Source organism: Hippichthys cyanospilos, chromosome 4 (assembly GCF_059441005.1).
Source record: "Hippichthys cyanospilos isolate Australia breed blue-spotted pipefish chromosome 4, RoL_Hcya_1.0, whole genome shotgun sequence".
Taxonomy (NCBI): domain Eukaryota; kingdom Metazoa; phylum Chordata; class Actinopteri; order Syngnathiformes; family Syngnathidae; genus Hippichthys; species Hippichthys cyanospilos.
In genome coordinates, this window is record NC_142372.1 from 17,365,744 (window position 1) to 17,381,850 (window position 16,107).

General features: G+C 42.5%; 1 protein-coding gene across 1 annotated transcript in view; it reads right to left on the reverse strand.

The window, feature by feature from the left end:
* Window positions 1-16,107, reverse strand: part of zfhx3b (zinc finger homeobox 3b) — a 154,735-nt gene that overhangs the window by 52,906 nt on the left and 85,722 nt on the right. Inside the window, exon 5 of the mRNA XM_088412590.1 lies at window positions 11,341-11,572. Within this exon, the coding sequence (XP_088268716.1) occupies window positions 11,341-11,572 (232 nt within the window). The remainder of the gene's footprint in view (window positions 1-11,340; window positions 11,573-16,107) is intronic.

Genomic DNA, 16,107 nt, shown 5'->3' on the forward strand with positions numbered 1-16,107 from the left:
ACTGTTGGTTGAACGTGATTATCCTCTATAATCAAATATCAGCCATCTGTATCTTTGCCAAAAGTGTTTTAACTGCCTAGATCCAACTTATTCATTTGTCTGCATCGTAATTGACATTTGTTTTTAGCCCATATCTTCTTGACTCGTTATAGCTACCCTACCAAGTCCTAGTGTGCTCCGTGGAGGACATTCTGGACTTTTCAATGAGGTCACATGTTTGGGTGGGATACACTTTGCTGTCTTGTTGAGAAAAAAAAAACCTGACAAAACAGTGGACAAAAATGAATAGGCTGGGTCTCTATGCGTGCCTTTGCCAAAATGTACAGTCAGTTAGCTCTATTTAGTAATTGACTGTCAAGCTGAATAAAGTGTCACCTGAGTCATTTGTTGTCAAACCAGAGCAGATATTTTTCAAGTGTTAGTTAAAGAATTAGTGTTAATTTTGCCAAACGTGATGATTGATACATGGCATGTATTTATCCGAATGTGGGTGGGTGTACCACTTTGGCAAATTCTGCGGTGAAGGTGGGAAGAAGGTGATGGCGATGGGTGGTTGGGTGGGGCTTGGTGGGGGGCATGTTTCTTAGCCCCTTCCTCATCACTGGTGGAGCGTGGAAGTGAAGCAAAGAGACAGAGTGGAACGGATATGAGCTGACTGCAGAGAGCTGAAGAAAAGAAGGGCAAAAACTAATGCTATTGTGCCCATTGCACAATGGATCTAGCAAAGTGACTGCAGAGGACCCTTAAACAAAGACACCATTGCCAATCCGTGCTTCCTCAGCCAATTAGATTCTTTTGCACAATTTTACATGACAAAAACTGCCTATTTTTCCAAATTCAGGCTGCCATTCTAGCCCCCACGCAAACTTAAATCCAGCCTCAGAACATTAGCCTGTTGGACTGACGGTGACATGTGACATGGACGCCAACACACGCACTCTGTTCTCCATTATATGCCTCACACACCAACATGTGCCCCATCTCACTTTCCCAAGTGCTTGAAATATTTAACATATACATGCCAGGCTCTCATTTCCAGTATAACGGCACACATCAGGCACATATGACACTTCAAGCATCACACTTTTTTTGTGTGCGCATATTCACGGTAGAGGAATGTGAAACATAAAAGTTTCCAGTGAAAATGTACATAATGAAAAGAATTGTTTCAATACCCTATTTTACATGCACCAAAATATTAATTGAATAAGCAATCAAAATTTTGGGGGTCAATGGTAATAAATACAAGTTAGGGATGTTTTAAATCAATGTGATGTAATTAGAGGGGACTAAACGCTGCATAGTATTAATATGTTGTTGCTAAGCATTTTACACATGTAAACACTCCACTCAGTACATCAATGAGTAAAACATTTTTATTTCCTATTTATAAGCTGAATAATTCATCGCCTTATGTTCCTGGAGAAACATCAGCATGCTCATTTCCAGAGTTGCACATATCATTACAACACTGCAACGTCCACAAAGTGAGAGTGACAATCCTCAGTGGAAAATAGAGGGAGAGGTTTTTTTCTATATTGCATCTCTCACTCTTATAGCCAACTAACTCCAATGGGGAACAGAAATTGCAAGCCCTTCCCTCTCGACAGTGCACTGCAGCCGAACTTAATCGATGCGCTCTGCTGTTTGCTTACTGAGCAAGTAGCATGAAAATTGACCTTTACTTGCTTTCTAAACAGTAGATTATTCATCGTAATGCTTAGAGACGACTTTCTTCTCCTAGTCCCAAATATTTCTCCATTTTTATTTATTAAAAAAAACGATGAATTGCTTTTAAAGGACACGACATCTTTGAAAAATAGTAATTTATATTTGCAATCTCAGTTTGAACGCATCATACAGTATGCTAAAACTACCTTGAGTTAGCTTGCATTTTTGGCCATTATTATAGTTGTAATACCAGTAAAGTTGTTCTGAATTTATTCTGCAATTTGATGTGTATTAGAATTAGTTACGCATACACATTCTAATGACAGCTTGCATAATGTCAGAATCAGGTGTGGAAAAACACATGCCTGGTGGTTTGAGCCACTCAATTTACACCAACAATAACATACTAGCAACTAAACAATTATACTAGCAACTAAACTTGATTTGGGATGGTGTTGTGTTGATGCTTACTGATATAATGACAACTTGAATAATTTGGTGTTTGATAACTCAAGGAAGATGGCACAATGTCTTGCTAGCTTGCAACAATCTGACAAGACATGATAGAAGGATAGTGGAACTCATCCAGCGTATCAAGACCCGACTAATGAAAATGTCTTTTACTCTCTCTCTCTTTGTAACCATCAACCGCCTCTTGAGGCAACACACCAGCGTCCGTTTACATCAAATAGTGCCGAGTGACACAGGCATGCTAATGGAAAGGAGACAGAATTAGCAGGGGTGTGAGGGTCAAGAAGTCCAACTATATTTAATGATCTGAAGAGGGTTACCCAAAATGCCATTTTCCACCATCCCTGACCTGACGTGCAGGTTTTTTTTTCCCCTCAAATCTTTTTTTTTTTATTTAAAAAAAAAAAAAGAAGCAAAACTCAACCTGTTCTCTTCCCGCTCCCTCCTCCTCCCCTTCCCTCATCAGGTGCTCCGCTGTCGGCCACGGCATGAATCAATGACTGGTGTTCACGCCCACAGGTAAAGGTTAGAGAGGTTCTCCACTGAATTATTTCTGCACCTCTCCCATCGCTGCCATCTGCCCGGCTGCTTTTATTTGATATGGTTGAGATGTTGGAGAGGACTCATTTTGCTAATGTGAGACAAGGACGTGTGTGCTTTTGCATGTGTGTGCTTTTGCGTGTGTGTGTGTGAAACCTCCATGATAAAGTCCATGCTGTTTGGCTGTAGGGATGTTTTACACTTAAAGTGTATGTGCTGTGCAGGCTCATGTGTCAGGGTAGATAATGAATCACAACGTCTGTGCTTTCACATAAGTCTTTGTTTCATCTGGCTTCATTCTAGAGGGGCCTTGGAAGTGTGAGGGCAACATGCTGCAGCGTAGGGCATCCTTCACTCTCTGGTTTTGTTTGGCTGTCAGCGAGGCCAGTCGTCTCCTCTGGGCCCAAGGGTGAGCGCATCCATAGTACAGATCACGGCCTTTGATCCAACACATCTCTTGGGGAGCACAAACGGCCTTATTAAAAATGCCTAAATAAAACTTTCCAAGCTTAAACTCAATAGTTCCCAAACTCGAGCCGTACTTCTTCTCTCGTGGTGCCTATGGCCAAATTGAGACTGCGTGCATCATTTTTTTTTTTTTTACTCAATAATGCAAAAGTGTTAGTACACTCTCAGAAAATAAAGTAGATGATTGTACTTTTGGGGGAAAATGTCTTGTCGCAGGAGTGGCGGAAGCTAATGTAATGCTTTGGTAGCCCAAACATTTTGAGTTTTACAAAGTTTTCAGAACAGCATCATTTGTTGTAGAAGTTCCATGATTATTCAAAAACCAATTGATTACCTAATAAAGGGATGGGAATGCAAACGTATAATGTCTTTCATTGATTGAAAAAAACCAAAAACAATTGATCATTAATATAATTGTTATTTGCAGCCCAAAATAGCTCCTTAATCTATTTAGATCAGGAAATACCACAAAGCATTAACATATCTCAAAAAATTAGGCAATTTGTGTGGAGTGACCTTGAAATAGACACACTTGTACCAAACTCTAATTTCTGAGAACGTAAATGCCACTGGTTCTATGGTCGTGATTTTCTCACTTTTTCACCCGCTGCACTTTATGCAACTGAGAAGGCTTCTTCTATAACACAAGCGATAACAACCGTTATGTCTTTGTCACCTAATCCGTTCGCTCTTCTGCTGTCTCTGTCTTTGGCGAACCACTGACTTCCATCCTGCATTCGTGAGTGACAGCCCCTCTGGGGGTTGTGGTCACTCCGTGTGAGTGGCATGTGGGGCAGCAGGGCTCTTTGCGTTACTTCCTTCTGCTCAAGATCCTACAACCCAGCAACTCACACCAACCGCCGCCACCGCCTCTGCGGCGATACTGAGCAGTAAAGTGTCTGCGCCTGAAAATAGAACTCATTAACACATAAGAACAAATGAGATGACTGTCTCCTGATGGACTGTCTATCTTTCGGATCAGTTTTCAAGAAGAGCCTGGTCTGGCCACGATGGACTAGGGAAACCAATATTATAATGTGCTGCCAGCCCCCCCGATGAAAGGCAGAGCACCTCGGATCCTAAAATACCCCAATCTGACATCATGTGTTTTAAACAGTCTGTTAGTATGCTAGTTGAAGGGTTTAACATTGCTTGTATTTACAATGTGGCGTACATGGAAGCAGAGAAGGCAACGGGGAGTACTACTGCATTCATAGACCTGTACTAAGCAGCTCATTAGCATCGTTATTAGCATGATGAATGACAAATATTTTCACCCTTCCCCTGATGGTAACAGCGAGAAATCAAATGTGTGTGTTTTCATCACAGTGCACTCCCATTTGAATTCAACATTTTTCAATTTGTGCAAATATTTGTGCACATGTGCAGCCTTTATTTCTAAACAGTTTCCATTTGAGCTTTCCAGAAACGATTAAAAACAAAAAAAACATATTTGGTGTGTTCGGCAAGCGAGATATGGCTTTGCCTTTCATTGAGTCTGACATAAGATGATGTTTCTTTTGTTGGCTGACATCTGTAACTTCATCCACTTTTCACAATAGTTACGAACTGCACAGTGGCTTTTCTTTTCCAATATAGGATGGTATTCAAATCAAAGCAGATGGTACGGGGGACAGAAGACTTGCTTGTATTGGTGGAGCAGGAGAGTCATACAAATGCTGATAGATACATCTTTAAATCCATGATTGTGTTTGGTACAAAATACACAATGTTTATTAAAACATTTTCAAAAAAAGAGCAGTAAAAGGGTATTTATGAATTTCCTGGCACGTTCCGTGGACAGCAAACAATTTCCTACGCCGTCTCGATGCCCTTCGGACAGGGATTAGGAGGCAGGCGGCTGACGGAGGTCTGACTGAGCTGCAGGCCCCTCTGGGGCCCGGACTCATCCCAGCCCGCGCAGTCTTTATCCTCGTATCCACTCTGCATCGCCAGGGCAATAACCCGCCTTTATTAAAAGCGCATTGCACCACTGTCTGACTATGCAATACATTTTCAGATTGGTCATAATGTGGCATGGACAGGATTCTGGTGGTTAGGAGCTACAATATCCTGTTTCTGGAAAGGTTTAGTTTGCATTTTGACGGGCCTGAATTTGAAAAGACATTCCAGAATGGGCTACTGTCTGCTTTGCTCTAGTCTGTGGGGAGAAAAAGCTTAAGTATGACCCCTTGCACGCCATTAGAACGTGGCTTGGCTCAACTGCGATATTACCTGGCTCTTACAGCTTTAGCCTGGCCGCTGGACATGCAGCTAGTTCAGCTATAGTAGCAGAAGCGAGCCAGGCATGCTGTGTGATGGAACGACACAAAAACAATAACATGACATATTTGTTACCAGAAAGCGTATGAGTTGTAAGTGACTAACCGGCATTTGCTTGATGAGGGAACATATTCTTTGTCACAGCCTGTTTTGAAGCTTTTCGAATGTCTCAAGAATTATGCATGAGACCAAAGGGGGAGGGAAGAGAAATGCATCTGTTGTCAGGACAGGCCTCGCTATTAGGTGTGTGACCCTGGAAGTGCACCCCTTTTAGTGAAACAAGTAATGGATCTCATTTTGGATACCACTATTATGCAGTCATTTGTATGCATCCTTTCGTCTCATTTCCATTTAATAATGCACATGGCTCCACTGGCCAGTTTCTCAAACTGGTCATTAAAAGTAACACTGATCTAAACTGGAGGTTTAGACTCCACTTACAAGCTCTGGTGGTGTGGCGGATGAAACAAGTGCAGGGTCGCAGTATAATAAGCCCTTTGCGAACCGGTCCTTGCCCTTGAAGACCCCAGGCTCCTGTGTCTACACACTCGGCTAACAATGACTTCTGGCTGTCCGTGTAGCCCAACTCCAAGCTTCTCCTCCCCGGCCTCCTCAGCTCACAGAGGCAGGGATTTCCTCCCGTGCTGAGAGCCAAGCCGTCACAGCCCAGAGATCAAGAGCCTGCCATCTGTGACTGTGGCAGATTTACAGCAGGAGCTAATCCACTGTCAGCGACGTTTGTTCTCCATCTTTGCTTCCTTCGTACACTCATGTATGCAAACACACATACGCATGCTGGATGTCACCAGTGAAACATATTTTAGGTTCATGAAATGTCGTTTAAAGAAACAAATCTTGCAGAGCATCCGCCGCTGCCATGACTTAGTTGAACTCTTTTAATTAGAATGAGCTCATTCTGTTCACAGCTTTCAGAAAAAAAGTTGATGAACTGCTCAAACAAGAAACCTTGTGATAAAAATCTATTTAAAACAGTGTCAGCATATACTGCCATGCTAGCCTTCCATGATCTGACACACTCCACCCCCCCGAAAAAAAGCATACAAATGTATAAACACTTGGTCATAGTAGATTGGTGCAATTGTCAAAATATTTAAAATTATTTTCTAATCAATGGATTGTTTGGATTTTTCAAACTCTTACAAGATTTCTGGAGTCCTCTATGAAAGTGAACTGATTATCTTTGTGTTCAACCAAAATAAGACAATTGCTTTTACTTTTGAAAACAATGACTACTACTTTTTGACTTGTTACTGACCTAACCAGTGACTGAATCTTAATTAATTTATATCTGGGGGCGGAGTCAACTTGAAATAATGTTATTATAAAAAAATGGACTTTTATTTAAGTATTTTCTAAATCATATTTAGAAAATACTTGTGTTGTAAATGAAAAGCATAAAAAAGAGCAAGAAGCAAGACGCAAGTTGAATACATGCGAGTTAATGAGATTCAACACAAGAGCAACATTGAAATAGATAATATTGGATTTCATTAGCAGAAAGACTATAATCGAACTGTACTGCATCTTCCTGTGGGGCGATATATTAAAATGATTTGACCCACTTGCGTAGCTGCTGTGTATGATTACCACAACTAGGAGAAGCTCTTCAATGTTCTACACCTGATAGCTCAGGCGTACCAATCGTTGTATCTAGTTAAGTGCATAAACGTACATTGACCCAAAAGAAGAACGAATGCCATTTCCCTAGCCACAACATGGCATGGCCAACTAAATTTGAATGATCTCTAAATGAATGACAATGTGCAAACTATCAGGAACAATCTAGTACACTTAAAGCCCCGCAAAAGGCCATTGTACAAAAATGCAAGAAAAAGTGAACTTTTGCAAAGAGTTGGTATTTGGGTGTACCTAATTAAATGCAGACTAAGTGCATTACAGCTAATGGCCTATTCTGTCCGAGTGTGTGCAGAGTTGTAATAAAAAGTGGCTTTTCGTCAGGCGTCTGTGCACAAAGGGCAGCTGTGTGGCTGGGCTCCCACTGAGGCCTCCTTTGTTTCACCCCAAGATAAAGGGTTAAAGAAGACAAATGGAGGCGGGGCCACTGAGTAACTTGCCTCAGCAGCACATTGTCTGTATGAGCAAGAGTTAAAACAATGCAAGCCTTTATTCCTATGTAAGTCTAATTGGAAAGAAGCTCATTTCTGCTGTATTTGCTCTCCTCAGACATCCAACTCGGAGGGAATACGTGGCACTAAATCCCTGGAGCCTGCATTTTCTGCACCCTCATTGAGAGCATTAATATGCAAAGTGGGTGGGAGTCAAACACACACCAGGCTGCACATGGGCCCATCTCATTTCAGTCTATTACTCATGGAAATGTCATAGAAAGGTATCAGTTGACGACGGCGTATAATTGACGGTTCTCTTACTCCATTGTGTAATGCTGGGCGTTTTTGGGAGGGGAATGCGAGCGGCAACTAACACCCAAACCGCTCGCAGAATCACAAAAACAGAAGCAGCAGGCCATGGAATTACCGCGTAGGTGACCCATAATTCCAGGGGCAACTTTGTTTTAACAAGTCAGGCAATGTTCCACCACTTAGCAAGTAGGCTTCGACCACAAAAGAAAGCCATGTGTCGCAGAAGTACTAATGGAGAGGAAATTAAATATTACACTAAGAGGGAATAAAAGGTTCAGCCGTGTGAGGGGGCGGAGCTAAGAGGAGGTCTGGGGCAGTTTATAGGAGATATTACACTGCGGGAACTTGCCAAGTGCAATGAAAGTTTAGCGGCACGGACATTCAAAGCAACTCTGTTTTCACTACAGTAGACCCTTACAATTTGCTGCAATCGCTTTGCGGCGACTATTGCAACATAAATCCTGATCTTGCCAATGCGGGGAAAACACAACACGACTGTAGTTGTGCTGCTTTTAGTTGACATTGCGGTCGGATCCGTTACAAAAAAACAATTTATGAGTGTGGCCTATTAATAGGCATGGAGCCGGAGACATGAGTTTTTCATCAAAAGCACAGCCCACTGTAGAGGTTATTAAGCGGGGCCCTTACTGTGGGTGGGTGGGTTAGATCATCAGAACATAGTTAAACATGCTCCAAACCTTCAAGGCACACTAAAATGACACGCAAGTCCCGACGGTTGAGAAACTCCCTTTTGGTGGCGGGCCAATTGGACGGTGAAAAGGTCATGTACAAAAGAACACTGGGATGGCGTAATTATATGATAACATTGGCTTTCGCTACTTGGCAATTTTAGCTGTACCTTCAGTGACTGCATTGCAGCCATTTAAACGCATTCATTCATTGGCTACGTTTACATGCGGTCAATAGTCTGGTTACGGTTGGATTAGGTCAAAATTAGGGTTTCTGAAACATTGGAAAGATCTCCGTTTACATGCTTTATCAAAGGGGGTCATATTAATTACGGTAAACTAAAATTTAATTAAAACTGCAACACGAGGAGAATGCAATGACACAATTGGACTTCATTTCTGCTTCTCACGTCAATGAAACACCTTATAACCATGTCACTCCCCACCGAAATAAAGTCATTGGTTTCCTCCTGTCTCTTCTGTCTTTACTCCAACCTACAGCGAACGCTCCCTTGCAGTTAGCGCATGCACACAACACAAACCTATGACCAGTTCAAAAAAGGTGCCTAAAAAGTGTTCTTTCAATTGAAGTTTGAGTCATTTGCTTAGTTCTGTACTATATACTATATATTGACATCAACGAGGTCTAGAGTAAAATAATATTTAATACTTATGGTTCCGTTTTCATTCATTTAATGTATTATTTTGTTTTTGGGGGGAGCAATGAGGCAGGGGAGGCAATTATTGCATTTTTCATAGCATGTCCTCACACTACCCTACACTTGAAGTGACTCCACAGAAGAGACCTACAGGCAGTTGGGTGCGTGTATGTGAGTGCGATACAATCCACACGCAGCCACACCGAAGGGCTCCATTATCTCTAACCTTCGGCTTTTATCCCTCAAAGAGGTTAAAAAGGCCAACACACATTAAACAATGAATAAGAAAACACGAATATTAAAAAATAAAAGAAAACATTGATACGCACATCCACCAAGGAAAAAAAAACATGTAAGTATAAACCATGTCTCCACTCTCATCTACACACGAGGAAAAGTAAATTCCCAACCCTTTTAACCTAAATAGCCTTTCCTCTTGCTGTTGCATGCTCGCTTGTCCACTGTACTGTAGTCATTAACATATTTGGAGTGCAGTGAGCAGAAAGCTTAATTGTCCCTAATTGCTCAGCTAAATATGTTCTCTAATGATTTGCTTCAGATCTGTGACTGCCTTTTGCGCAATTTCCCGGCCGCCGGCTTCATTATCCCTGCCTCCGTGGAACAAAGCGTCTTCACAGTCTGGCCTTTTTACTTCTGTAACACAGACAGTGAGTATGTGTGCGAGGGATGTAATGGCTCCCTCTTGCCGGGACACACAATAGAGGCCCTTTGTGAGGGCACCCAAGTTAAAGTGATTAGAAAACCAAATCTCTGCTAAGAAAGCGTGTTAATTGACCACAGTTCGCTCATCCTAATCAGTCCATAATAAATGAGCAGTCTGGGTACTTTGTTTTAGCCTGGCGAGTGTGTTTTGTCTGCTGATGGTCTTCTCCTTGCTGCAGCTGTCTCTTGCCTTTGCAATCTTCCCATCCTTAAACCCTTAGTGAACTCAGGGATTTGTTTCGAAATATATATTTGAGGATATTTGATGAAAACTTGTGCCAAGACTGAGGTGTGGGGGGAATACAGCAAGCACTGTCTGACACACTTTGAAATCCAGCATGAATTGCCCCCTTCCCACTATATATCATATTTGCATTATGCAGTTAGCTAGCTGCCCAATGACTAAACCCTGAAAATGCATCTTTCCTTCATCGTAGTCATCTGCGAGTGCACACACATCACGTGGAAAAAGGTGCAAAAGCAAAGAGGTGGGTGTAATGTTTTCATTTGAAGTAGAAGCAAAACAAATCTATTGTTCTGACGAAGTTTTTTTAACCTTAATTTTATTGTCGTATATAAAATGAAGGCTTCTGCATAATTGTTTCTGTCAAAATCCAGGTCAGAAGGAATCTGATCGTCAGTATTTTCAGACAAAATGCGGTGACTTAAGCTCATGTATACTACATAGCAGAGATGGACAAACCATTGTCACATCGCCCCATTCTTGACGGAACGCCCACATTTGGTGAGTCCGCATTTGGTGGAGGAAATTCTCCCCCCAAATACAACAAAATTGCACCAACTAAAGCAGGTTTACTTCTGTCGATCAGACGTCCGTACAGACGGTTCTTCTCAGTCCATGTTTACAAGGCTTCATATCATAAAGCACTTGCCAAAAGCGGAAGCGCTTACTGAAGGTGGGCGTTCCATCAACGACGGGTGGTTTAACCAGCTCTGTTATATGGACAAAGCCGTTGCAGCAAAAATACAATCAATCAGGGCTTTTGTTTGACTGCGTATTTTCAGTTTCTTCATTTCGCAGACACATGTCGGAAAACTTTAACCTTCCAAATTTGCAGGAACCATTTTGCTGTTCACAGTGCAAAACGGAAGGCCCACAAAGGCATGCTTGTATTTGATTAGTGTGGAAGAAGCTGAGACCTTACACATACCCTATCAAACACCTCTGAGGTGAACTAGATTATACAGGGTAAGGCTGACTCCCAAGGTCCTAGAGTCCAGCATCAGTATTGTTGAACCACATAAATACACATACACTCCAACATCTTGTAGCAAGCTATCCCACATGAGTGTAACATGTAACCAACTAGGTATTTTTCAATAATGCCTCTTCCTTTAGGTTTAATGCTCAGTTGTTTTGTCCACACATGGAAGGTAAAACAGAGATGAGAGTGACAACAGAAGGTGTCTGACCTGTATCTGAAGAGGGGCATTTGCGAATTGTGAAGATGGAGCTGAGGTCTTCATCATCCTCGGGCAGGCCCTTCTGCAAGCGCTGCAGCTTCCTGAGGCTCTCGCTGCGCTGGTGCTTCATGGAGCGCACATGCTGGATCAGGTTGAGCTTGGCCTTGGTGGAGTAGTTGCACAGCACGCAGTGGTAGTAGCAGGCATCACCCTCCACCGCGTTTTCGTGCTGCTGCAGGTGCTGTGGGAGGGGGCAGAGAGAGAGAGAGAGAGAGAGCAAGAAGAGAAAAAGTGAGAAAGCGGTTCTTGCGGACGGCACTTACACTCACACAGTTGGCAAATGAACAAATCAATTCCCAATCACAGTCCTGTTGTTTAACATCCAGACCTCTTCCACTTCAGAACAACTGTTTGGACTGCGCACTTTGTCTGCATTGAGTGTCTGTATCAGCGTACTAACAGGACAGGAGAGGCCCACGTGGGTGTGGGGGGGCACAAATCTTTTGAGTGCAAAGGCGGACAGCCATGGCATCAGCTAGTCTTCAGAAGCCGCGAGCTCGGCAGCCCGGCAGACGGAAAGAACATTGATTCCCTTTACTCAATGCAAGCCTCCTGCCTCTGAAAGGGAAACTCCAAACATCTGCCTGTTTCACGCTTGGGATACTAAATATTGATCACGGCGAGTTAAATCCCAGCTTTATCATGGAGCACAGCACGCAGGCCTTGAAAAACAGAAGGGCGACCGGAACATTCCGCAACAGGAGGACGACCGTCAGAGGACAGTAAATCAGCAGCGGTGTTGACCTGCCAACCCCATCACTTCGACCGTGGCTAAATGGAGACCCTCATGCTACCTTTCAGCTTTCACTCAGCAGTAGCAAAATACACCCCAAGTGACGCCAGCCTGACACAAAGTTGTGTCACACCAGAGCCTCAAACCTAATTAGCACCTGCATTGCTCAATCAATGATGCAAGACCGGACCTGGCGTGAGCAAGCCAGTTAGTGACCATTATCCTAAAGTATCACACTGGCTCGCTATGGATGCACACTTGTGCCATGTCTGTCATGTGACACGTCAACATCACACTCCCTGGGCCTCCAGCAGGGCACTTGATGTGACTGCAATCAATATCAATCAGAAGACGGTTTCCTTTTGTTCTAGCGGAACCTTCACTTAAAAGCCCCGCAACCGACGGACTACGATTTGAGATGGAATGTGCAGAAACAGTAGTGTCCATAGTGTACATTCGTTGTGAACTGACCACTGTTGTTTGCTGATGCAATCAAAAGACAGCTTGGTACTCTCGTTTCCTTGCTGAGCATGCTACGCCAGACTCGCGGTCTGCCTACAACCGCTTGAGATGACGTGCCATGTGGCCCCCTGAGCACACCGTACACACATCTTTCCAACATTCAATATTGATTTACAGTTATAAAGTCGGGATATGAGTGCTGATGAGCTGGACCGGATCGGACGATATTTTGTCATAATTTGCCAATCCATCAATAATGTCACTGATGTGACCCACGAACTATTGTTATTATCAATTATGTGTATTGTTATTAGAATTATATGCAGATATTGGCTATTTGTGGGCCGTGACGGTCCCAATCTCCCGCGAATAACGGGCGTTGACTATTCTCGAAACACACAAGTTTTATAAATCGATGATTTGTTCATCCGAGCAGATTTTTTTTTAAACTCACGGATTAGTGAGCAAGCTCAATATCCTGATTGTGCAAAGCCTAATTAAAAGTTAAGGCATTCATTTATCATTATATTCCTGGCAACACTTTCTGTATGAACAAAATAATAATTTTTCAGCAGACCCCAAAAAGGGCAAGTTTGCTCTATCATTGGCATAGTGCCATGAAAGTAATTGAGCCATTTTCAACACCTTAAACTGGTCAACTTTTTAAAACTTTTTAACATGTGAACCCTCATTTTTTATTTAAATTATAAAATTCAGCAAAATGTGACTTTTGGCTCGGCACCACCTATATGTATAATGATGGTTCACTGGTTTATAAGTTTAGGAAGACTATGTAGACAGAGTATTAGAAAGTTGTCTGCTGATCAGGCAGTACGGGCACTTTTGTATTGTGAAGAGGTAATAAACAGTGTGGCCAGTGACCACATTCTAGACTGTATTTAACCACTCTAACCAAATTTAAGCAATTGGATGATAACTAAGTGGACGTGCCATTTTGAACTTGACCATGTTGACATTTTAGCACACTTGTGCCTTTTTCACAAGGGTTAAAAACAGTGCAGTCCACTATTTTTTTTTGCGATTCATCTAATTAGTAGCGGTTAAGATCCAAGATGCAATAAAGCCGGGTCTACCTTACATTGCCAACATTTGCCCCACATCCCGCATAAAGCTTGAACCTCTCTTAAAAGATCATTAATCTCCACCCTCATCCTCATATAAAGTCTCAGAAGACAAGAAGAAACGGAGCTATATATCCTGCACACATCAGCAATTTAATCACATTCCATTCAAATCGGATTGCTTACAAACTGAAATGGTAAAAAGAAAGGAGGGGTGGGGTGTTCCAATGTTGTTAAACGTCCTTGGCAGGCTTGTGTCACTTTCTCTCACGGTTTTTTCCTTTCTGGTAAGAGATTGTATTTCATCCTTTTTTTTAAAGCTTTAAATTCAAAGTCATCTGTTCAACACCTAGAATGTGTATTAAGAAATTGCTTCCAGTAAAATGAGAACTTTTCCAACCTTATTTGTTAATTCCACAGCACAGTGTAATAGAGTTATTAGGTGATTGCAAAAGGCTCTGTCTCTGCATGAGCTCTTTTCTCTCCTCATTTTAAGCTATCCATGATGTCATGAATAGGTGTTAGTGGATATTATGAGGAAACCCCCCGCCCCCTCACTTTTCCTCTCTGCGCAAATATTGCATCGGAAGTGAGGCGCAGAAACCTGAGAGATTTGGACATAGACAACACCAAATCCATCAATGCAAACTGTTCTTAGTACTTGCAGATGTCCTGAATTAAAACACATTTTCACTGCAAATGACTCACAGCTCCAGAAATCTATGTGAAGTCAACTTGGAGAAGAAAAAAAAAATGACAGCACCTGACTAAAACTTCAAAGCTAGTCTCAGGAGGCAAGGGAAAAAATGCTGGGAGTTTTATAGTTTCCCATAAAAAGCCCGGGGTTTATATAGGAGTAAACCTGAGACCGTCTGCTCCAGCATCAGCCATAATTCACTCGGAGCCTGACTGGCCAGGACCGTGGCCCCAACAGAACTAAAAGTGGCTCACTCCAACGCCTGTAGCTCCATCTACAACATCAAACGCTCGTACCTGTAAAGCAGCACTTGCACCAGCCACCTTTGCTCCGGCCATGACCCCTGGCAGCTGGGGGCAGCCCAGAGTCACTCAACAGCAGGACCTCAACCGGGAGGATGATCAGTGAGTTGTCTATTCAAGAACCACTATGGTGACATTATAGGATGAACTTTACATTAACAAATGCTCGGAAATTGTATTTCTCTGGAAAAAAAGTGCACGAACATAGTAAACCAAGTTTGTCCAACCTCAACCTCAATTTCACATGTGCACACTAACATAATGCACAAGACAGACAGAACTGTGTCTGTTTCCTATGAATCTGCAATGAAACCCCTAGTTGATAAATCACCTCCAACTGGAGTGCAGGAATTTACCAGCTTAATGAAAAAGTCATGTTAGGCTGGAAGGACTTGTTCTGCATGGCTCTGAGCTCTCTAATCAACCCTACCGTGGCCCCAACAGAAGGGGTACTATAGAGCGTAGTGCATCAGAAAAGGCTTGCCAAGCCAGTGGCATAGATTCATTGTGTGTGACTGCCCCATATGCATTGACTACAGGTTTTTGTCTTTAATATACTGTATGCTAATATCATTATAATTCTTTATTTGGAGTTGGACCTTAGAGTAAAAAATAAATAAATAAAATAACTATTTGCGTGTGTCGTCAAAGTAAAAAAATTAAAACAAGACCACCTGCGCCCGTATCCGATGGAACCTCATATCCGTCAGGCTTAAGGAAAAAAAAAAAAGGAAAACATTGATTAATAGTGTACATTCGTTACTCAATGTAATCGGCGTCACTTAAATGACTTTAAATTACCTTTAATATGCTCACGTTCTCTCTGTCGTTCCTGTGAGGCCCTTTTCAACTTGAGTCTATGTATACTAGTGTGTTTTTTCCAAGTTTAAATAGTCTATGATGGCTTATCAAAGCTCTTTCCATAGCGCACCTTCCCTCACTGTGTGGAGGCTGCTCTAAGCTTTTTCAGGTAAAGTGAGAGAGGTACGGGGTGGTGTGGGCACCACCCCATCCTCTCGCTCACAACTCCAAAGTGCACCTTGCCCTTTGAGTGGGCACCACATGCCTGTATCTGTTTCACCACCCACCTAGAGCACGGCATACATCTGCATTTCCATCCACTTAAACGCGCAAGTAAAAGTGCACCTTTAACACAAAACTGTGTGGTTGCTGAGAGAGTCGGACTCACGCAAGATGGAGGTGGGTATTACTGGAAGGGTGGATGGTAGACGGAGAGACGGTAATTCCACAGAATGGCTCCCGATGGAGCCTTATAATACATCGTGCACACGCAGACACAAATAAAAGTATAGACAGAAAGCACAACAATATATAAACACACATGCACAGACAGACTTGTGCACGCGCACGAAACCACAAGCCATTAAGTTCATACCCTAATTTCCACCATTACATTTGGCAGTGCTGTTAATACAAAAT